Raw genomic sequence first — 24,455 nt, forward strand, 5'->3', positions numbered from 1 at the left:
ATGTCATTCTACTGCTCAAAACTTGCCATGACTTGCCATATCACTCAGAATAAAAACCAAAGTCCTTATGACTACAAAGCCTCTTCATCATCTAGCCCTCTGCTGCCTATCTCATCTACCACTCTTCCCCTTGTACTGCCACTCCAGCTGCACTGGCCTCCTTGCTCCTCCTCAAACACACTAAGCATACTCTTGTTCCAGAGCCTTTGTGCTCACTGTTCCTCAACCTGAAACCCTCTTCCCCCAGCTATCTGCACAGCTTGCTCTCCCACATCATTCAGACTAAAATGTTACCTTACCAGGGAATCCTTTTCTTACTAATCCTATATAAAACAGTAACTCCCTACCCATACTGTCACTCTCAATCCTCTATCTGCTTTATTTTTCTTCTTAGCACCCATCAGCACCTGACATAGAATATAATTATTTGTTTACTGCCTGTCTTCCCTAGTACCAAAATGCTAGTACCACAAGAGTAGCAATTTTGATTTACTCAAAATGCAGCACAAAGAAGAGCACTTGGCCTTTAGCCTGGTATGTAAATGACTAAATAAATAGTAGTAAGTCATTTGCTGTTAAGTTTTTTAAAGATTAGTTCATTTAATCTTTTGTTAAAAGCGTTAAGGAAATACTACGATTATTCCACCTTTACCAATGAGGAGCTGAAATCTCAACAGATAAAAAAGTTGCATGTCACATGGCTTGTAAGTAGGAGTCAGGCTCCTGCACCCATTAAATGAGATCAAGTTAGATATACAAATAAGGCATTTAACAAAATATTTGGTATATAAAATGCCTACCATTAATAGTAGGCTCTTTATGTGTATTTACTATTTACTCATTTAATTCTGATATTGGTTAAAAATGGTTATTATATATTGTCATCACTATTTACTATTTATCAGGGCACGAACCTTAACCCAATAGAAGTCACAAACAACATGCTATGAGACAAATGGCACAGAGTAAACCTTCACTCTTCTCAGAAAAAAATGTTACCATGTGTTTCAAACAGTATGTTGTGAAGGCTAGCACTGGAAACCAAATCAAAATTAACTGAATTCATATCATACACAGACACACATCATTAACTGTGTATGTGCTAGCTTGCAGTTCTCAAAAGCAAACTCTAAAATCCAAAGACAAGATTTTCTCAATTAAAAAAAGACACAATCTACTCTTCCTCAAAAATTAAGTTGCTATTCCATGTTGCACCATACTGTGCTTAATATATCTTTTTCATTATAAATTAAAAATCATCAGGATTAAATTAGATCTCTTTAATATTTAAAATAGAACTTATTCATTTATAGCAATGGCTACCGAAATTGGCAAGTTTACCTAATGTAAAAAACCCTTTTCTTTAAAAGTCAGTTTTATTATCAAAAATACATTTTGAAATTACTGCATCTGAGGAAATAAAGTAGCCAATTCTTTTTTCTTTCTTTTTTTGAGATAGGGTCTCACTCTGTCACCCAGGCTGGAGTGCAGTGGTATGATCTGGGTCACCACAACCGCCGCCTCCTAAGTTTAAGCGATCCCCCATCTCAGAACCCCGCCACTGCCACCCCCAGTAGCTTAGCTGGGACTATAAGCGTACCATCACACCCAGCTAATTTTTGTATTTTTAGTAGAGATGGAGTCTCACCATGTTGCCCAGGCTGGTCTCAAACTCCTGGGCTCAAGCAATCCTCCCACGTTGGCCTCTCAAAGTGCTGGAATTACAGGCGTGAGCCACCACACCCAGCCAAAGTAGCCAATTCTTTTATCCTTAAGTTACAGTGAAAACTCACAAGAATTGTGAAAATTACTGAATACAATTTCTTCAGCTCAATATAGACTTTAGTTTTTAATTTTTAGTTCAATTTGTAGATACTCATTTAGTAATAATAAACATACAAAAAAGATTTTAAGTAGACTCTTAAAACTTACAGTGCAGGCCAGGCGTGAGCGAGACCGAGGCAGGTGGATCACTTGAGGTCAGCAGTTTAAGACCAGCCTGACCAACATGGTAAAACCCCGTCTCTACCAAAAATACAAAAATTGGCCAGGCGTGGTGGCACACACCTGTAGTCCCAACTGCTCGGGAGGTTGAGGCAGGAGAGTCGCTTGAACCTGGGAGGCAGAGGTTTCAGTGAGCCGAGACTGTGCCACTGTACTTCAGCCTGGGCGACAGAGGGAGACTCATTCTCAAAAAACAAAACAAAAACAAAAACAAAAAAGACTTACGGTGCAATAATGGCTCTAGCAGGTCTTTTTGTAGACTGTACTTGTGAAAGCCAACCTTCTAGCTGTGCATTCAGCTGCGGTCCTATAAAAAGACAAAGACAAAATTAGAGTCAGCAAAGCAATGTACTACAGATAACTATACGTGGCATAAAGCCTTCACTGAACTTATGTGGGACTAAACTAGCTTAATGAGCAACAGGATCATCAGTTGGGAAGTTAATGTTTGAATTTACCAACTACACAGTCTCTAACAAGCCATATGATAAGGCCAAATTCTGACTAGACAAAATTTGCTTTTATCAGTTTACTTGTTTACAGCTGTCTTCATTTCAGAGCAACACAATGTGATTTACAAGTTGAGGCAATATTTAAACAAAATAAAACAGGAAGCAGAAACTCTCAGTGTATGAAGAGGAAATAATTGAATATGTTATAGAGCACCAAAATCTGCTCTACAGATTGATCACTGAAATGACATCCACAGAAGGTAATCACTTCCACACCCAATGATCTTTTCTTCCATCCCACTCCAGTCCCCTATTCTCATAATGAAATATCGATAACCAGTAACTACGCTACCTTAAAAATCTCAGTTTCAAGCATCTCAGCTTCTTTACTCAATATACTATACTTATTTTTCCAATTCACTACCAGAAACCTGTTAACTCCAACAGACCCTACAAATTTTTCCACTGTCCTTCGTCTCTCTTTACTTCTTACCTAGTCTGAGACTCAAAAATCCATCATCACCATCATTTCCTTGCCTGTGGCCTCACTCCTCTGCTCCTCTCTCCCTCCATCACAGTCAAAACATAGTTTAAAACCAACTTTCCACTTAACTCAGTACTTTTACTTGAATAGCTGAATGAGACTAAAGAGAAATACAACCATATAAACTTTAAAATAATAACCATAAATTTCAGCAGACCCCTGAAATGCTCAGAAATCCTATCACATTAACGTAGTGAATCTGCTCTCCTATCTTTAAGACAGAGAATTAACTCATAGCTTCTCTTTTCACCTTAAGCCTCAATACTTCCTTCATCCCCTTATCACTTCCAGAAGATAATAATCAATGCTTTTCATTTTGTCAAGGAAAAACAATCAGAAGTTGGCCCAAGACTTTCCTAGTTTTAGCACTGGAAGAGTGCTGCATTCTGAGAAACTGCTAAATCACAAGCAAACCTGGGTGTTGGTCACCCTAAATTGAGAAGATAACTACTTCATCTTCCCACCACTTATTCTGCTTTCCCTCCTATTTCAACAAATTGTCCTTGTTCCTATCAAGAGCCAAACAGTATTTCTGTACTGGATCCCATTAATTTTTTCTTTCTCAAGGATTCTGCTCCCATAACTATTATAGGTCTCCTATACCAATTCTTCCCTTTTTTACTTTATCATTATTATTAGCATGCAAATGTGCCATACTAACACTGATTAATTTCCCTTCAACTACCTCTCTATTTCTTTGGTCCCCTTTGCAACAAATTTTCTTTTTTTTTTTTTTTTTTTTTTTTTTTTTGAGATACAGTCTCTCTGTCGCCCAGGCTGGAGTGCAGTGGCGCGATCTCGGCTCACTGCAGGCTCCGCCCCCCGGGGTTCACGCCATTCTCTTGCCTCAGCCTCCCGAGTAGCTGGGACTACAGGCGCCCGCCACCTCGCCCGGCTAATTTTTTGTATTTTTAGTAGAGACGGGGTTTCACTGTGTTAGCCAGGATGGTCTCGATCTCCTGACCTCATGATCCGCCCGCCTCGGCCTCCCAAAGTGTTGGGATTACAGGCGTGAGCCACCGTGCCCGGCCAGCAAATTTTCTTGAAGAGATGTCCTCATTTCCTTCCACTGGTTGCCATCCATTCTTTCTTTTAAAACTTTTAATCATTAAATATTTAAACATTACAAAAGAATCTAGGTAATAATATAACAAACACACACATACCCACTGCCTAAATAAATTAAATCTTAACATTCTACCTTATTAAGATTTTCCTTGGTTAAGAAATAAATGCTGATCCCTTTGTACATCTCCCTCCTTAGAGGTAACCATTTCCTGATTTTGGTGTTTATCATTCTATTCTACTTTCACTGTATATGTATCAATAAACAATAAGTGGTATTGTTCTGCATGTTTTCAAATGTTGTATCAATATATTGTACATATCCTTCTGCAACTTGCTTTAGTAATTCAACATTGTTTTTGAAAATTACTCAAGTTGATATATGTTGCCCTAAACCATTCATTTACAAGGCTGTATAGTACTGTACTATAAGAATATAGCAAAATTTATCTATTCACTTTCCTACTTACAAATACTTTAGTTGTTGCCAATGTTTCACTACTAATACATAATGCTACAAGTATCCTAGGAACATGTGTTAACAGTTTCTCTAAAAGTGCTGAATCAGAGGGTGTACTCTTCTTCAACTCGACTACAGCATTGCTAACTTGCCCACTAAGGTAGCTGGATCATCTTATCCATCAGTATACAGGCAAATGAAAATTTAAAATAAGAGGCCTAATTCTACCTGTACTCCCCACCTTTTCTTAGAGGATTTTCTTTCAAAACCTGGTAAATTCTTTCTCTGCCTGCTTAGAGATGTATGTAAACCTTTGTAAAAACCTAGCCAGCAGCCCAAAACTGCCTTTCTCAAGAAGCTTATAACCATCTCTTTCAAATGAGATCATCAGGAGAGATGGCACCCTTATCTCCCAGTTTCTGTGGGAGGACAGGGTGCCTAACTTTGGCAGGCCATCTAGTTCCAAGTTGTAAAATTACATCCTGTCATAAAGATATGAGTTCATTTTTCCTTTAGAAAAAGCCAATTCGTTCACACAAAAGGTTGCTCCAATTACCAAGTGAATTTAGGATAAACTATGTGTGACAAATGATGGTATCAAGTCCTCTTACTTGAACACTATTTACTATTTATCTTGAGAACATGTATGTAATGGGTTGCACCCACTTGGCTAGATGTAAGGGTGAGCATTCTTTTGGTCTTTGCAATCTTTTAGCAGATTGCTTCTGATACACATGTCATTCCGGTTTAATAACTTATTCAAAACTGAAATTGTTTCCTTTTTCTTCTACCTTTGAAGAGATGTTTTCTGGGGGAAGCAGATTTTGGTTTTAATTGTATTTCATCATTGCTAACACAAGTAATAGTTAAAGGTTCCCATTCCCCTACATCGTTCCCAGTATTTGATATTGTCAGAATTTTTCATTTTTGTCAATCTGGGTATGAAATGGTATGTATTCCTTGTTTTTATTTTTTATTTGTATTTCAATAACATGCACTGAAATTAAGCATCTACTGTCCTTCTGTATATATTTAGAATGCTACACATAAACAGGTCAAATTTAAAATGGACAGTAAATTTGTAAATTCCCAAAGTACAAAAAAAAAGTCTGACTCAGTGATTAAACAATGGCATTCATCTTAAAATTTGAATTTAAGAACAGTTACCAAAAAACTTATACAAAGTAATTTCATTATTAACTTAAGGAAAAATAAGTTACATGTCACATAATGACATTTTGGTCAACAATGAACCGCATATTCCATAGTGATCCAATAAGATGACAACACCAGGCCAGGTGCAGTGGCTCATGCCTGTAATCCCAGCACTTTGGAAGGCCAACACAGGTGGATCACCTGAGCTCAGGTTCAAGACCACCCTGGCCAACATGGTGACAACCTATCTCTACTAAAAATACAAAAAATTAACCAGGCATGGTGGGCCACGCCTGCAGTCCCAGCTACTTGGGAGGCTGAGGCACAGGAATCACTTGAGCCCGAGAGGCGGAGGTTGCAGAGATCACACCCCTGAAGAGAGTGAGACTCCATCTCAAAAAAAAAGAAAAATTGCAATAATGTATTTTTACTCTACCTTTTGCCTTTTCTATGTTTACATACACAAATATCATTTTGTTACAACTGCCTAGAGTATTCCATACAGTAACATGCTGTATAGGTCTGTAGCCTAGGAACAACAGGCTATATACCATCTAGCCTTGGTGTGTAGTAGGCTATACCATCTAGGTTGGCAAGTACACTCTTACGATGCTCAGACAACAACGAAATGGCCTAACCACCATTTCTCGAGTGCGTCCCTGTGATTAAGAAACACATGACCGTATAACCCTAAAAATGTTCACAACGCAGGAAGTTTACAGAACCAATGTGAAAAACAGATAACAGCAAAGAAAGTATACCTGAATTCGTCCACCCCACTGCCAACAACCTCACTGTTTTTAAGCACTAAACCAAGCTTTCATATGGCTACTTCTGTAAAAAGACCAATTTCTTCCCAAGGATGCTAAGGTAAGAGCCAAACTCCAAGTTTCTCACTTATCTTTGAATAAGATAATTAAGCATACCTATTTATTACGTATGATTGCTTAATTATCTATAAAGTGTCAAGTAAAAAGGTGAATCTGAGTTATTTCACAGAAACTAGCCAATACTTGGCAATATGGTATCCTTGATACATGAAGGATGTAGAAATATGTGCTTTGGTTTTCAAATACCACTGGGTTTGAAGAAACACTGATAAATGGAAAAAGAAAAAGCATTGCTAAATCCTAGCAAAACTACTTAATGTTTGTGTGATCTTGCCCTTAAGAGGGATAAATGGGCATTTACTTTTTTGGATAAAATAGTAAAAGTAGGTTCCCAAAGAATTCAGCTGAGGTATTTCCTCAAGAAATAGATAATAAACAATGAGCTGTAGGAAATTCAGTAACACTTCTATTTAAATCCCACTTGACTCAAAGAATATTTTCCAAGTAAGTTTATTTGCCTGGTGACAAAACCAGACACTAAATGCGTGCACAACACACACACACACACACACACACACGCTTTTCAAGAATTCCCTTGCAACCATTAGCAGACCCATTCTAAAATAAGCTAATGAACGAAGCCAAATTGGTTTTCTATACTTCTCTATCGCTGTTTAGCCTGCTCCTCCTCCTTACTCTAGACAAAAGTCATGTGTTCTCTTTTCAAACTTAATGAGTATGAACCACCTGAGAATCTTGTTGAAATGTTGATTCTGATCCTACAGTTATACAGTAGGACTGAGATTCTGCATTTCTAACATGCTTCTCAGGTGATAGCAATGTTGCTGGCCTATAGGCTATACTCCAGCAACCTGTCTAGATCAACAGTTGTTATGGAATTCACAAATCCATATGTATACAAAGTTTCCTCTAGAGATAAAATGAAGGTCTAAATAAAGATCTATTTTAGATACCAGGACAAGCTGGTAAGAGAAACATTTCTCCACAAGGGAGCCTTCTAGTATTGCTCAAACTATTCTACATATGTAATTTAAAGAATGACCAACTGCCACAACCTTTTTCCATTTTATAGATAATACCTGCCTATTAGCACAATAAACTCAATCCCACATGGTTGGGTATAAGGTAACAAGAAGCAACACATAAAAAGCCAAATAAAAGTAGGCCGTTGGCACCCAGTATTTCATTATTAATCATTCTGTGAAATACGTTCAAATCAAACTAAGAAATAAACCGATCTATGGTGAGAAATCTATAAATAATAAGATGAATAAGCCAGAGTTCTTTAAACAGTGGTTCCTGGATCTCCGATTTTCACAGGCCAATAAATTTACAAAAGAGGGCACAATGGCTCACACTTGTAATCCCAGCATTTTGGGAGGACGAACTGGGTAGATCATTTGAGGTCAGCAGTTTGAGACCAGCCTGGCCAACGTGCCGAAACCCTGTCTCTACTAAAAATACAAAATTTAGCCAGGCGTGGTGGCGCACACCTGTAGTCCCAGCTACTCGGAAGGCTGAGGCAGGATTTTGAGATAACCTAAATCCTTCAAACTGAATAAATTAACCACATTTCATCAACTTCAAGATGCCATCAATAACCAGAATACACAAGGAGCTCAAACAACTCCACGGGAAAAAGCCTAATAATTGGATCAAAAATGGGCAAAAATCTTAATAGACGTTTCTCAACAGAAGATATACAATGGCAAACAGGCATATGAAAAGGTGCCCAACATTACCGATGATCACAGAATGCAAATCAAAACTACAATGAGATATCATCTCACCCCAGTTAAAATGGCTTGTACCCAAAAGACAGGCAGTAACAAATGCTGGCAAAGAGATGGAAAAAAGGGAGCCCTTGTACACTGTTGGTGGGAATGTAAATTAGTACAACCACTATGGGGAACAGTTTGGAGGCTCCTCAAAAAATTGAAAATTGAGCTACCATAAGATCCAGCAATTTTCCTGCTGGGTATATCCCCAAAAGAAAGGAAATCACTATATTGAAGAGATATCTGCACTCCTATAGTTGTTGCAGCACAGTTTACAATAGCTAAGATTGGATGCATCCTAAGTGTCCATCAACAGATGAATGGATAAAGAAACTGGTACATACACATAAGCCATAAAAAAGAATGAGATCCAGTCGTCTGCAACAATATGGATAGAACTGGAGATCATTATGTTAAGTGAAATAAGCCAGGCACCAGAAAGACAAACAACGCATGTTCTCATTTATTTGTGGGATCTAAAAAAAAACAATGGAACTCATGGACATAGTAGAAGGATGGTTACCAGAGGCTGGGAAGAGTATTGGAGGGTTGGATAGGAGGTGGAGATGGTTAATGGGTACAAAAAAAAAAAACAGAAAGAAGGAACAGGACCTACTGTTTGATAGCACAATAGGTTAGCTACAGTCAGTAACTTAATTGCGCATTTTAAAATAATTTAGAGTATAATTGGATTGTTTGTAACTCAAAGGATAAACGATTGAGGGGATGGATACCCCATTCCCTTGCAACTATTAGCAGAACCATAATGTGCTTATTTCATATTGCATGCCTGTATCAAAACATCTCATGTACCTCCCATAAATATATATACCTACTATGTACCCGCAAAAAATAAAAATTAAAAATTAAAAAGATACCATCAATATTTGGGTGCACCATTATTTTAAGTACCACTAAGAAGGAAAAAAAACCTCTCTCAAACTATGGCATATGGTTTCTATTGCTTAGAATTATGTCATTTTACACTTATTGGCAGAGTTCTTTTAAACTTGTTCAGACATGTATTATTGCCAGGCGCAGTGGCTCACGCCTGTAATCCCAACACTTTGGGAGGCCACGGCAGGTGGATCACCTGAGGTCAGGAGTTTGAGACCAGCCTGGCCAACATGGCAAAACCTCGTCTCTACCAAAAATACAAAAAGTAGCTGAGCGTGATGACAGGTGCCTGTAATTCCAGCTACTCAGGAGGCTGGGGCAGGAGAATCTCTTGAACCTGGAAGGCAGAGGTTGCAATGAGCAGAGATCACAGCACAGAACTCCAGCCTGGGCGGCAGAGCAAGACTTTATCAAAAAAAAAAACAAAAACAAAAAAAAACTAACATAAAACGACTCTCAAAATGCAAACAGTTAAAGGGTATTTCTTTGGCTGGGCACAGTGGCTCACACCTGTAATCCCAGCACTTTAGGATGCCCAGGCAGGCAGATCACTTGAGGTCAGGAATTTGAGACCAGCCTGGCCAACATGGTGAAATCCCATCTCTACTAAAAATACAAGAAAAAACTAGCCAGGCATGGTGGCACACACCTGTAATCCCAAATTTGGGAGGCTGAGGCACGAGAATCACTTGAACCTGGGAAGCGGAGGTTGCAGTGAACTGAGATAACGCCACTGTACTCCAGCCTGGGTGACACAGTGAGACTCCGTCTCAAAAAAAAAAAAAGAAAAGAAAAGAAAAATAAAACAATGGAAATAAAAAATTTAAAAAACAAAAAAATACTTATTCAGACAAATATTATCATATAACTCTTGTGCTTATAAAAAATACAAAAGCAAAATAAATAAGGTATCCTTAAAATTTTCCTCCACATTCACAATCTGATCATTGAATTGCTTTTTACTTAGAGTCATCAGTAATCCTTGTTTTTCCATAGTATCGTCCTTTGTACCATTAAGAGAATTCATGATTCAACATTTTTTTTTAAGTGTTTCTCTATTGCTTTGGGACTCTCTTCCAAGCTGCTGACATATATTGCCCAAGTCTCAGTGCAGTCCCTTTCTTGATCTTACCAAAAGGTATCACTGAATGATATAACACACAGTTTCAGAAAACAACCCAGGGATGGTACACCTTCCGTAATTGGTATTTAACTAGTATGTTGACTGAAACATCAATGGGGTGACGTTGTGTAGTCAGTCATATCAATAGGATTAACTACCAAATTCACATATGAACCGGCAGTGACAACTATTTTCCAAATGACAATTTTAAGTTGCCACTGACTGGAAAACACATCTCAATTTCAGAAATGAAAAAATGTGGGAAAACGTACATCTTAAAATTCATGAAATATACTACCACTATGAAAACTCCACTCACTATGATGTTCTGATATTCTTAAATGCAGAACAGTGAAAAATTCATCAAAAATCAGCATTTGGGAACCACCGCTTCTCACTACAATGAAAAGTGTTGCTGAGAAGCCTTACCAACTACAAAATCTCATTTAATGTTTTTCTTTTTTTAACTTTTTATTTTTTATTGAGACGGAGTCTCACTCTGTCACCCAGGCTGAAGTGCAGTGGCACGATCTCGGCTCACTGCAACCTCGACCTCCCAGATTCAAGCTATTCTCCTGCCTCAGCCTCCCGAGTAGCTGGGATTATAGGCACCTGCCGCCGCACCCGGCTAATTTTTGTACTTTAGTAGAGATGAGGTTTCACCATCTTGGCCAGGCTGGTCTTGAACTTTTGACCTCATGACCCAACCACCTCAGCATCCCAAAGTGCTGGGATTACAGGCGTGAGCCACCACGCCCAGCCTCATTTGAATTAAAAACAAATAACACTTCAGCAGCTTCCTCCAAATCCTTTCTCTCATTACTAATGCCCTACTATGATCACACACTTGGAATTTATTGCTATGCTTTTTACAAAATTCATATCCTATTTTTAGATATATCTCAAGGGATGTTGTTAGTTTTTATGTTATCTGATAGGGCTCCTCACACAGAAAATAGCACACCCTTGGTACAGCACCTTAGGGAGTGCAAGAATTGTCACAGCAAGTCTAATCCAAAACCTATCCAGAGCAGTACTGTATCAAATCACAACAAATTTTAAAAGTTAAAATTAAAATAAAAATCACACTGTGAAAAACACTGACTGTTCGCCTTTATATAAACCTCAATGGTTAGGCCAAATCCAAATATCTTGGATTCCTTACTATCTACTAATTTATGTAAACATTTTAAGTATTTATTTACATCGTTGGCTACACTGTATTTCAGAATACAATAGCAGAGGGAAATTAACAATCCCAATAAATAATCTTTAGTGTGTACCAACCACCTCTTAGATTTGGCCGACTGGAAATCACTTACTACTTTTCTGTCCATTCATATATAGTCTCAAAATTTTCAGAGCTAAAATCAATTCCATTGGCATTTCATACCCAAAAGAGCTACAAATTTGGAGAATCACAGTATACTTCTTCCAGATCATTTACAAACACCTCATCTGAAAATGGGTTTAGCACTGATTCCTGTAACAGTCCATTAATTTGGATTCTCTCTTCCCACCCCATTCACTGTTTATAAATCAATTTCCTAGCTCTGTCAAATGCCACTAAATACTTTGATAATATCTGATTATAGCATCTTATCTAAACTATTTTTAAGATCAAAATATTTATTTTTGCTTGCTGTTTTTTCATTAGAAAAAAAGCATGCTCAGTACAGAAAATTTGAGGAATATGGATGAGGAGAACCACAATCTCATAATTACTAAAAAATCACCAAAATTAATATTTTCCAAATTTCCTTCTAGTCTTTAAGATGATATATAATTCTGGAGCCTACTTTTATTTACATAATATTCTAGTATAAGCATTTCCCTGTATTATAAACTCTTCAAAGACATTGTATGATTAAATAATATTTCCTTGTGTGAATGGATCACTGTTTCCTTAAACATGAATATAAAATCATTGGGTTGTTTCCAATTTTTGTGTTGTTATAAACAATTCTGTAATATGTATCTATACTTATAAAGCTTTTTCCATATTTAAGATTATTTCTGGCCGGCACAGTGTCTCACAACTGTAATCCCAGCACTTTGGGAGGCCAAAGTGGGCGGATCATGAGGTCAGCAGTTCAAGACCAACCTGGCCAACATGGTGAAACCCCATCTCTACTGAAACTACGAAATTCACTGGGCGTGGTGGTCGCACACCTGTAATCCCAGCTACTCAGGAGGCTGAGGTGAGAGAATCGCTGAAACACGGGAGGCAGAGGTTGCAGTGGGCTGAGATCATGCCACTGCACTCCAGCCTGGGCGATAGAGTGAAGCTCCGTCTCAAAAAAAAAAAACCACAATTATTTCCTTTTGAGATTCTCAGAAATGGACTTACTATGTAAATCAGTATGAACTTTCATAAGATTTTTTTTTCTTTTTTTGAGAAAGAGTCTTGCTCTGTCACCCAAGCTGGAGTGCAGAGGCACGATCTTGGCTCACTGCAACCTCCGCCTCCCGGGTTCAAGCGATTCTCCTGCCTCAGCCTCCTGAGAAGCTGAGATTACAGATGTGCGCCACCATGTCCAGCTCATTTTTTGTATTTTTAGTAGAGATGGGGTTTCATCATGTTGCTCAGGCTGGTCTTGAACTCCTGACCTCAAATAATCCGCCCACCTCAGCGTCCCAAAGTGCTGGGATTACAGGTGTAAGCCACCGTGCCCAGCCCCTTTATAAGATTTTGATACATATATTCAAAATGTTATCCAAAACTGCATCCATTCAAAATGATGCATGACAAGGCCTACTTCGCCATAATCTCACTACTCTCCTCCAAATATTTTGAAAAATTAACTCATTTAACCCATGTTCCCATTTGCTAAAATTAAAATCTAATGTCCCACTCCTCAATGATATTTGGCATTTCAAAATAAATTAAATATTCTGATTTTTTAAAATCAAAGCCATCTTAAATTCTAAGACAAAGGTATTTTGACTTCTAAGATATTTATTTGCTACTTGGGACACGTATAGCCACATGATTGTTGAGTCTTCTTGCCAGCCACAAGTTATCCACCACTAACACAGAGGGAACAACTAGTATCTATCTATCAGTCTTCACAGAAGACAAACCAATTTCAACACCAAGCTTACTGTGCTGCACTATGGTGTTATTTTAAATTACCCACAATCCTGAAAATGTTTACACACTCCTGCCTTTAAATCTTTTTAACTAATGGGGTAAGATTTTTCATCCTTTTAGAAATCATAATTCTTGGCCAGGCTTTGTGGCTCATGCCTGTAATCCCAGCACTTTGGAAGGCCGAGATGGGAGGATCACTTGAAGCCAGAAGTTCGTTCGTGACCAGCCTGGTCAACATAGTGAGACCCCTGTTTAACATACCAAGACCTTGTCTCTATTTTTGTAAAAATTAAATTTTTTAAAAAATCATAATTCTTACTCCTATAATAGTCAAAAAGTAGTCTACAGACCAGAATCACATAATGTGTTTATTTAAGAAAGATCCCAGCCAGGCACAGTGGCTCACGCCTGTAATCCCAGCACTTTGGGAGGCCGAGGCAGGCGGATCATCTGAAGTCAGGAGTTCAAAATCAGCCTGAGCAACATGGTGAAACTCCATCTCTACTAAAAAGATAAAAAATTAGCTGGGCGTAGTGGCGCACGCTTGTAATCTCAGCTACTCGGGAGGCTGAGACAGGAGAATTGCTTGAGCCCAGGAGGCGGAGGTTGCAGTAAGCCAAGATCGTGCCATTGCACTCCAGCCGATCTAGGTTTTATCCCAGAGATGTGCCACTACAATCTCTGGGATGGCAACCAGGAATTTTTAACAACATCTGCAGGAAACTCTGTTGCACATTAAAATGTGAGACTGGGTGCAGTGGCTCATGCCTGTAATCCCAGTACTTTGAAAGTCCAAAGAGGGAGGATCACTTGAGCTCAGGAGTTCAAGACCAGCCTGGGCAACATGGTGAAACCCCATCTCCACAAAAAAATACAAAAATTAGCCGGGTGTGGTAGCGCATGCCTGTAGTACTACTCCAGGGCTGAGACAGGAAGATCGCTTGAGTCCAGGAGGTCAAATCTGCAGTGAGATCCTGTCTCAAAAAAAACAAAAAACAAACAAACAAACGTGAGGCCCACTGTCTTAAAGGAGTTTATTTGCACATGCTATATTCTCAATGAATGCAGCTAACAGACTCCTGGAAGGTTTATACCTGAGATTTTTCAGTGTAAATGAGAAATCATATAATCTATAAATTAGCAATAAATAAACACATTAATTTTACCTCCAAGCTACTTTGAAGCCTTAAGTAACCCCCTTGTTTCTTAGACTCACTTCAATTAATTCCTCTCCAGCTTTTCCAAATAACACTGATAAGGGAAGAAAATAAAACTCAGACTCTTAGACCCTAAGTGATACTTAAACTCAAAATTATCTTTTAAAATCTTCTGTTTTAGTCCAAAAATTCATGAGAATGTTCTAGTCTAATTGAAAAATATCCATGTTTATTTCTTTTTTTTTTTTTTTTGTGACAGAGTTTTGCTCTTATTGCCCAGGCTGGAGAGCAATGGGGCGATCTCGGCTCACTGCAACCTCCACCTCCAGGGTTCAAGTGATTCTCCTGCCTCAGCCTCCCCAGTAGCTGAGATTATAGGCATGCACCACTAGGCCCAACTAATTTTGTATTTTCAGTAAAGACGGGGTTTTACCATGTTAGTCAGGCTTGTCTCAAACTCCTGACCTCAGGTGATCCACTAGCCTCGGCCTCCCAAAGTGCTGGTAATACAGGCATGAGCCACCATGCTCGGCCATCCATGTTTATTTCAAAACTCCCCAATATTCCTCCATGCTCCTATTTCCAATTTAAATGAAGTCTTCAAAAACACCATGTTTACCCTCTGACAAAAGGGTCCAGTACTCTAGTGAGAGAAATACAAATCTGGACCATAAAAAGCAACCACCTCAAGTCACACAAATGCTTGTAGTTGAGTCGACAGTACTCCCCTAAAACAGAGCTAAACAGAAATCATTATTTCCTTCCAAATTCAGTTAGCATATTTCTTTTTTCTTCATTTTTTGGAGTTTACAATTAGTCAGTAGTAGTAATCAGGATAATTCAGTACTCAAATCCTAAAACAAAAACATAATCTGTGGAAAAATAAAGTAAGTCTGCCTGACTGGAAAGAATCAGGACTGGGATAACACTTCCCACACAAGGTAGCACTTCTTATGCAATTTCTTTGAAAAAAAAAGAAGTTTCTTAAGAGAAAATGAAAAGTTAGAATTTTTACTTTTCATGTATTTCTACCAAAAAACAGATTTGTAAACATTAAGCACTGTCTCACCCTATTCAGTGTGATAAACATTTCCTTCTGTAAGAGCTTTCACTCACAGTTTGATCAGGATAAGCAGATCAAGCACAGTGGATGACACCATATAAAATGTGGTTAAGAGAGGCTGTAATGATTGCACATGGGTGAACTGACAGAACAAACAATCTGAAAATTGAATAGTCAAAAATAAACTAGTTAAATAAATTATGGCAGACTCATAAACCAGAATATTAAGCAACCGGAAAACAATGAAGCAAAATTTTATGAACCTCTACGGAACATCTTTTAATTGAGGGGGAAGAACAAGCATTATACACAACAGAAGGTACAATACGTTGCCATTTTCGTGTGTGCATATATATCATACATGATTATGTATTGGTTTGTATTTATGTAGAATATCTCTGGAGGAACACAAAAGAAATGTGTAGGCCAGGAACAGTGGCTCACGCCTCTAATCCCAGCACTTTGGGAGGCCAAGGCAGGCAGATCACAAGGTCAGGAGATTGAGACCATCCTGGCCAACATGGTGAAGCCCTATCTCCACTAAAAATACAAAACTTAGCTGGGTGTGGTAGCACATGCCTGTAGTCCCAGCTACTCAGGAGGCTGAAGCAGGAGAATCACTTGAACCAGGGAGGTGGAGATTGCGGTGTACTGAAATCATGCCATTGCACTCCAGCCTGGGCAACAAAAGCGAAACTCCGTCTCAAAAAAAATAATAAAAAAAAGAAATGTGTTAACAGTTACTGCATCCTGAAAAGGGAACAAAGAGAGACACTTTGCTTTTCACTGTATACTCTTTCAGATCGTTTGTATTTTACACTACGTACATGTATTATCTATCAAAAAATTAAGTAATAAAAAATATGGTGCAATCATATAACAGAATACTATGAAGTCATAAACAATGATGCTGTGGGATATGTTTACTGATGTGGAAAAAGGCCTCTGAACGCTAAACCTGGCTAAAAACAAATCATTGTTGAACCTAAGACAATCGCTACATTAATAATCTAGGTTAAAATGCATAAAACCAAACTTTTAAGAATTGCTATTTAACAAATAACATATAGATGACAATAATTAGATATATGTGGGCCAATGTGACCAAGTTTCCCTATTAGCCAAAAAGGAACTTTCCTCCTTTTACTTTACTTTCCTAAGTATGATATCCATCACCAAATATCTGGTAGAAAGAAGCAGAGAACATGGAAATACTCTAGAAAAGAACCATCTAGAGACCAGTCAAGACATGAAACACCTTATTAATATCTTTCTTCATAAATCTTCTCTAATGAACAAAATTAAGTTACAACAGTTTTATTTGTCTAGCAAGGGCTTGAGCTATTCTCCACTCTGACTTCGTCAGCATTTACAGATAATCTAGATAAGTTAAATTGCCTTCTGAAGTAATTAACTATAATGTGATACAATTTTTGGTTTTGTGTATTTGTTGTGGCATGTTGAAGTCTGTTTCCTTCTTTCACTAAGCACTAGTACTGCAAGTGCCAGCTCATCCAACTAAAAAGTTTCTGATTTAGCAACCATAAGATGCACAAAAAAGAAACCCAGCAACCTCTGCCCTTATAACTGGCAAAGAAACATGTCTACTGTGGACTGAGTGATGGGAAATGGGCATGCCAGGTTTCAGATGTGCAGGGGAATAAAAAAAGGTAATCAGATATAACACCCATCACAATAAAAGACTTTCCAGAGGGTTCTGATATTGACAAATTAGGGGGAAAACTAAGTTTGGAAACGAACGGCACAGTCCATAAAAGTTGAGTTGTATGTGTGTATCCACTCTGCCAAACACTTTGCTTTTAAAGTTGTTGGTGCTTGAGCATGACTGAGGCTCTGACCTTTTCTGGTATGATTTCCAGTTCATTCCCTTTGGAACGAACTGCCTGACGCTGAAGCAGACATGTTAATGTAAAAAAGGTGCCTGGATTGAAGTGGTACCTCTCCAACTAACAGGAAATCATAACAGAAAAGGTCAGAGCCTCAGTCATGCTCAAGCACCAGCAACTTTAAAAGGATTCTACAACGCCATGGCACCTTTTCAACCACAGTCCTCACAAAACTTCTATTTAAGAAATAAGAACCTCTTCCTGCTCTTAGGCCGAATCAGCAAATGAATTAAGTAAATAACCAATCAACTAACCTCAATTTTGTAAAAGCCACCATCCTCCAAACTGTGTGTGGTGTTTTGTTTTGTTTTGTTTCATTTTGTTTTGAGACAAGCTCTGGCTCTATCATCCTGGCCAGAGTGCAGTGGCACGATCTCAGCTCAGTGCAACCTCTGCCTGCCTGGCTCAAGCCATCCTTCTACCTCAGCCTCCTGAGAAGCTGGGACCACAGGTATGTGACACTACACCTGGTTAATTTTTTATTTTTAGTAAAGATGGGGTTTCACCATGTTGACCAAGCTGGTCTAAAACTCCTGGGCTCAAGCAATCCATCCACCTTAGCCTCACAAAGTGCTGGGATTACAGGCATGAGCCACCGTGCCCAGCCCAAACTGTGTTAATCAAAATTAGACTAGAACTGTGTGCCTAAATAAATTGAAGGGGGATAAGAGAATCAATGATTATTAAAATGGGCCTAGATGAATAATAATACCAGTACCAATAACAAGATCAAGGAAGGCCATGAAGTTTGTTCTAAGATGAAGACTTTGATTTTGGACACACCAAAAGTTATAGGAGACAACAAGGCAACCAGGTGAAGATTCCCATTAGTAAGAGTAAGAGCCTTAAGTGCAGGAAAAGGGATCAAGAGATTTCAGAATCATTTAATTAAGGTGGTAAAGACAAAAGAATACATAAGAGCCATCTGAACGTGGACTGACTGATGATGATGACAATGGAAATGTTAGAAAAAGTGAGTCCTGAGATACAGGTACTTGGGCATAGAAGTAAGAAGTAGGGCCAACAAGGAAGGGAAAAGAGGTTATCTTTATCAAGAGATAAAGAGAAGATACAGTACAAGGAAAGCAAAGAGATGAGATCCTTCATGAAGATTAACAGAACCCAACCCTCTCTAATGAATAAGCACAATGAGAACTGAAAAAAAAAAAAAAAGCCAATCAATTGATTTTGGTGATTATGAGAAATTGGGAGCCTTTGAGCAGTTACTTTTCAGGGGTTGCAGGTAAAAGTTGCATTTACAAGTAGTTACAGACAAGATGAGGTACAAGAAAATGGAGAAAGCAAATGAAAACTACTCCAAAAAAAATGAAGGTAGTTAAACTTCCTATTTCATCACCTCGAGGATCTCCCAATTTGAAGTCTACAGAACCTCAAATAAAATTCATTTACCTTATGAAACACAACCTCGGGCATCAGCAATTGTATTTTTATGCCTCACAACAAAGAAAGCTATCTATTAATGTCACGGGAAAGTCAGTATTCAAGTATCTGACAACATGCTTCTGCAACTGTACTCAAATAGCAAACAACCTGAATCTAAAAGTGCATTTTTTGAAAGATAAATGTTAATCATTTCCGGCCTGGTGTGGTAGCTCATGCCTATAATCCCAGCACTTTGGGAGTCCCAAGAGGGCGGATCACTTGAGGCCAGGAGTTTAAGATCAGCCTGGCTAAAAATATAAAAATCAGCGGGGTGTGGCAGTGCATGCCTGTAGTCCCAGCTACATGGGAGGCTGAGGCATGAGAACTGCTTGGACCCAGGAGGCAGAAGTTGCAGTGAGTCGCTATCACGCCACTGCACTGCAGCCTGGGTGATAGAGGCAAGATCCTCTCTTAAAAAAAAAAAAAAAAAAATTCTAAAATGTTTTCTGCACATTCACATTAAACAATACAGGCTAAGAATCCTGGAGCTAGCACTACAGTACTCAAGCCATTATCTCAAATTAAAAAGAAGAATGATAATTAAAAATACTAGCATTCGGTGTTGGAAGCATAGCTTTTATCTAAGGACATCAAAGCAACTTTTGAACATCTATTAATTATAGCCTTTCTAAACTATCCTGTTTACTGTAGCAAAACACAAGCATGAAAATAATTACACTGTACCCTGCTAACACACAAAATATGATTAAGAACTATCTGTAATTAATATTCAATAATTACAATAAATTAGAATATAGTAACAAAAGTTACTTTGGATAAAGTACTTCAATATGAAAAGTAAAATCTTCTCTACTTATTTATTTATTTAGAGTCTCACTCTATTACCCAGGCTGGAGTGCAGTGGTGTGATCTCAGCTCACTGCAACCTCCACCTCCGGGGTTCAAGCAATTCTTGTGCCTCAGCCACCCAAGTAGCTGGGATTACAGGCACCCACCACCATACCCGGCTAATTTTTGTATATTTAGTAGAGTGTTTCCCCATGTTGGTCAGACTGCTCTTGAGCTCCTGACCTCAAGTGATCCGCCCACCTCAGCCTACCAAAGTGCTAGGATTACAGGTGTGAGCCACCAGGCCTGGCCAAATCTCAATTTAAACTTCAGTAACTGTCATCCAGAAAAATTCAGAAAAAGACCAAATTTTTTTAGTCTATTAAGGAAAAAAGTTTGCTAAGCAAATACTATAAGCAAAGTAACAAATGTAAGAAAAGCATATTATTTTCAGCTAATTTAGATATACTTGATGTTAAATTCAAAAAGGAGGCAAGAGGCCAGGTGCAGTGACTCACGCCTGTAATCCCAGCACTTTGGGAGGCCAAGGCGGACAGATCACTTGAGGTCAGGAGTTTGAGACCAGCCTGGCCAACACGGGGAATCCCCCTCTCTACTGAAAATACAAAAATTAGCTGGGTGTGGTGGTGAGTGCCTATAATCCCAGCTGCTCAGGAGGCTGAGGCAGGAGAACTGCTTGAACCTGGGAGGCAGAGGTTGCAGTGAGTGAGATCGCACCACTGCCCTCTAGCCTGGTGATAAAGGAAGGCTCCATCAAAAAAAAAAAAAAAGAGGCAACAATATGCCAGAAAAAACTGTAATCTGGGAGGACATTAAAAAAACAGAATTTACAGTGTACCTACAATGTGTCAGGCACACTACTGGGTTCTTTAAAATGTTATCTTGGGCCAGCCACGGTGGCTCACGCCTATAATCCCAGCACTTTGGGAGGCCTAGGCAGGCGAATTGCCTGAGCTCCGGATTTCAAGACCAGCCTGGGCAACATAGTGAGACTCTGTCTCTACAGAAAATTAAAAAAAAAAAAAAAAAAACTAGCTAGGCATGGTTACACACACCTATAGCCCCAGCTACTCAGGAGGCTGAGGTGGGAGGATCACTTGTGCCTGGGAGGCAGAGGGTGCAGTGAGCCAAGATCGTGCTACCGTACTGCAGCCTGGGTAACAAAGTGAGACCCTGACTCAAAAAAAAAAAAAAAAAAGTTATCCTGGTTAACTGTCACAGTAATCCTATGACATAATTATTATCTGTAGTTTATAAATAAACCAAAAAAATCAAGTTTCCTCAAGGTCATATAACTAGTAAATGGCAATGCTAAGAATCTGAGCCATTTTAGTCTGTCTCTGAACTCCCACTAGAGCATGCTGATGACTCTAAGACCAAGTCATCTCCAATAACTAGATCTGGCCCTCTATTTCCTTTTCTGTAAAAAAAAAAAAATGAAGAGGATAAACCCAATTGTGTCTGTAATTCTGTTGTTATACTAAGAGGTAAAATTGTTCAGGCTGATACAAAGAATGGCCAGGAATGGTGGTTTACACCTGTAATCCCACCATTCTGGGAGGCCAAGGCGAGAGGATTGAGTCCAGGAGGTCGAGACCAGCCTGGGCAACACAGTGGTGCAACCCCATCTCTACTAAAAACACAAAAAATTGGCTGGGTGTGGTGGCATGCACCTGTAATCCCAGCTATTCAGAAGGCTGAGGTGGGAGAATTACTTGAGCCTAGGGATGTCGAGGCTGCAGTGAGCCAAGATCATGCCACTGCACCCCAGCCTGAGCAACCAGAGTGAGACTCTGCCCAAAAAAAAAAAAAAAAAAAAAGAAAAGAAAGAAGAGAAAGATAACTATAAGCCACGTGTATCCATTTTACTAGGTATGACTCTGTGCTATAAGTTTTCATTCTATGCTTCTCTCAAGCACTTTATCAGAAACAAACATCAATATGACAGTGACAGAGTGGACACCAAAAACCTCTTTCCCAAAAGTGAGAAAAGGCATCTAAAAATTAAGTATAAGATAATGTAATCACTTTTAAGAAATTACACCTTTCCAAATGAAAAAACACTAAAAGTAAAGCTTTGAAAAGTATGAATCTCAAAGTGTTTTCATCATCAAAAGTATCATCAAAGGGCATTCATTGACAACAATATTTACGGCAGGAAATGTACAAAATGAGCCTGGATGTGACAGTTAATTTTATGTGTTGACTTAACTGGACCAGAGGGTGCCCAGACATTTGGTCAAGCATTTTTCTGGATGTATCTGTGAGAGTATTTCTACATAAGATTAACATTTCAATCAGTAGACTAAGTAAAGCAGATTATCCTCCCTAATGTGGGTAGGCCCCACCTCATCAGTTGAAGGCCTGCCTAAAACAAAAAGGTTGACCCTCCCCCAAGTAAGAGAGAACTAATTCCTCCTGACTAAGCCTTCAAGCAACAACATCAGATTTCTTCTGCCTTCACCTTCAAACTGAAATATTGGCTCTTCCTAGGTCTTGAGTCAACCAACCAATCCTCAGTCTCTAACTACACCATTAGCTCTCCCATTTCTTAGGGCTTCAGACTCAAAGTGAAACTGCACCATCAGCTCTCCTGGGTCTCCAGCTTGCCAACTGCACATCTTGGCACTTGTCAGCCTCCATAATGGCATGAGTCAATTCCAAATAAATCTCTTTCTATATTGAAGATAAACAGATATACAGATAGGGATATAGATAGATATAGATACAAATATAGTTATAAAGGTGTAGACACACATACCCTACTGGTTCTGTTTCTCTGAAGGACACTGACTAATATTCCAAGAAGCAAGGAAAGCTAAAATACCTATGACAGTTGAAAACAAAATATTCCCCAGTTACTTTTGGACAATGGTAGGAAACAAATTCATTATTTGGAAAACTGGTAAATAAAAGAAAAAGGTCAAGCATTATTTATCCCTTTTCTATATGAACTGTGTAGGGTTTTTTGGCAGGTGACGGGGGTGTGACCAAATAGTCAAGGTTGGGAAGTATTCCTTTAGATAAGTATTATAGATAATAAATGAAGGTAGAAGGATAAAATATCACCACTTTGCAAGCCCTAATAAACCAATAGATAAAAACAATGTTCATGAATGGCTGCCAATAACACCACACCAAGAGAGTCAGGCACTCTCTATTTCCTGACATAAAAACAAAAAGCCTAGGCCAGGCGCGGTGGCTCACGCTTGTAATGCCAGCACTTTGGGAGGCCGAGGCGGGCGGATCACGAGGTCAGGAGATCGAGACCACGATGAAACCCCATCTCTACTAAAAATACAAAAAAATTAGCCGGGCGTGGTGGCAGGCGCCTGTAGTCCCAGCTACTCGGAGAGGCTGAGGCAGGAGAATGGCGTGAACCCGGGAGGCGGAGCTTGCAGTGAGCCGAGGTCGCGCCACTGCACTCCAGCCTGGGCGACAGAGCGAGACTCCGTCTCAAAAAAAAAAAAACAAAAAGCCTGACTGATCAGTTCTCTAAATCTGTGCTGTTCAAAACAGGAGTCACTAGCCACATACTGCTACTGGGTACTTGAAATGTGGTTAATACTGAGATGTGCTGTAAGTATAAAATACACACCAAATTTCTAAGATTCATACCAAAAAAAGAATGCAATATACTTCATTAATTTCGTTGATTATATGTTGAAATAATAACATCGTGGATATACTGGGTCAAATAAAAACATTATTCAAACCAATTTTACCCGTTTCTTTTCACTTTTTAAAAAAGTATATATGGAAAAATTCAAATTATATATGGCTTAAATTTATGGCTTACGTTATATTAGACAGTAATACTCTAAATCAAATTACCAAATTGTATAAAATACATGAGACAGAAAAACGTTGAACACCATCACAATCTCCACAGTATGAGGATGTCTGAAAGTCAAAACCCAGTTTCTTTATACATACACATACATGTACACAAACACACACACAAACACAGTTTTTTTAATGCAAGAAAATGAGAAAGTGAGATAGAGGTGAAATGTGTAGATTAAAGACTTAACAGACATACCAACTAATTAAAATGTATGGAGCCTTACATGAATCTCAAACAGTTTAAAAAGAAATTATAAAAATCACCGAGTAGGCCGGGCGCGGTGGCTCACGCCCGTAATCCCAGAACTTTGGGAGGCCGAGGCGGGTGGATCACCTGAGGTCAGGAGTTCGAGACCAGCCTGACCAACATGGAGAAACCCCGGGTGTGGTGGCGCATGGCTGTAATCCCAGCTACTTGGGAGGCTGAGGCAAGAGAACCACTTGAACTTGGGAGGCGGAGGTTGCAGTGAGCCGAGATTCCGCCATTGCACTCCAGCCTGGGCGACAGGAGCAAAACTCCATCTCAAAAAACAAATAAATAAATAAATAATAAAAATTAAAATTAAAATTAAATAAAAATCACTGAGTAGACAGGAAGGAATTGTTGTTTTTACAATGATAATAGTATCATGGTTATGTTTTAAATTTTTACAAAATAGTTTCTTTTTTTATTTGTATTCCCTTTTTTTCACAGGTGTTGAAGTTTCTATCTTTTAGAGCTATATACTGAAATGTCTACAGATGAAATGATATGGTGAGGCCAGGCGCGGCAGCTCACCCCTGTAATCCCAACACTTTGGGAGGTT

At 38.8% G+C, this 24,455-nt stretch overlaps 1 protein-coding gene across 3 annotated transcripts in view; it reads right to left on the reverse strand.

Annotated features, from left to right (window-relative positions):
- The window catches only part of MEMO1 (mediator of cell motility 1), a 145,992-nt gene that overhangs the window by 75,064 nt on the left and 46,473 nt on the right, over positions 1 to 24,455 (reverse strand). For all 3 annotated transcript variants that reach the window (XM_032172620.2, XM_032172622.2, XM_058427036.1), the window contains one exon: positions 2,230 to 2,311. In XM_032172620.2, coding sequence (XP_032028511.1) covers positions 2,230 to 2,311 — 82 coding nt within the window. The remainder of the gene's footprint in view (positions 1 to 2,229; positions 2,312 to 24,455) is intronic.

The sequence above is a fragment of the Hylobates moloch genome, unplaced genomic scaffold, assembly GCF_009828535.3.
Source record: "Hylobates moloch isolate HMO894 unplaced genomic scaffold, HMol_V3 SCAFFOLD_13, whole genome shotgun sequence".
NCBI lineage: Eukaryota > Metazoa > Chordata > Mammalia > Primates > Hylobatidae > Hylobates > Hylobates moloch.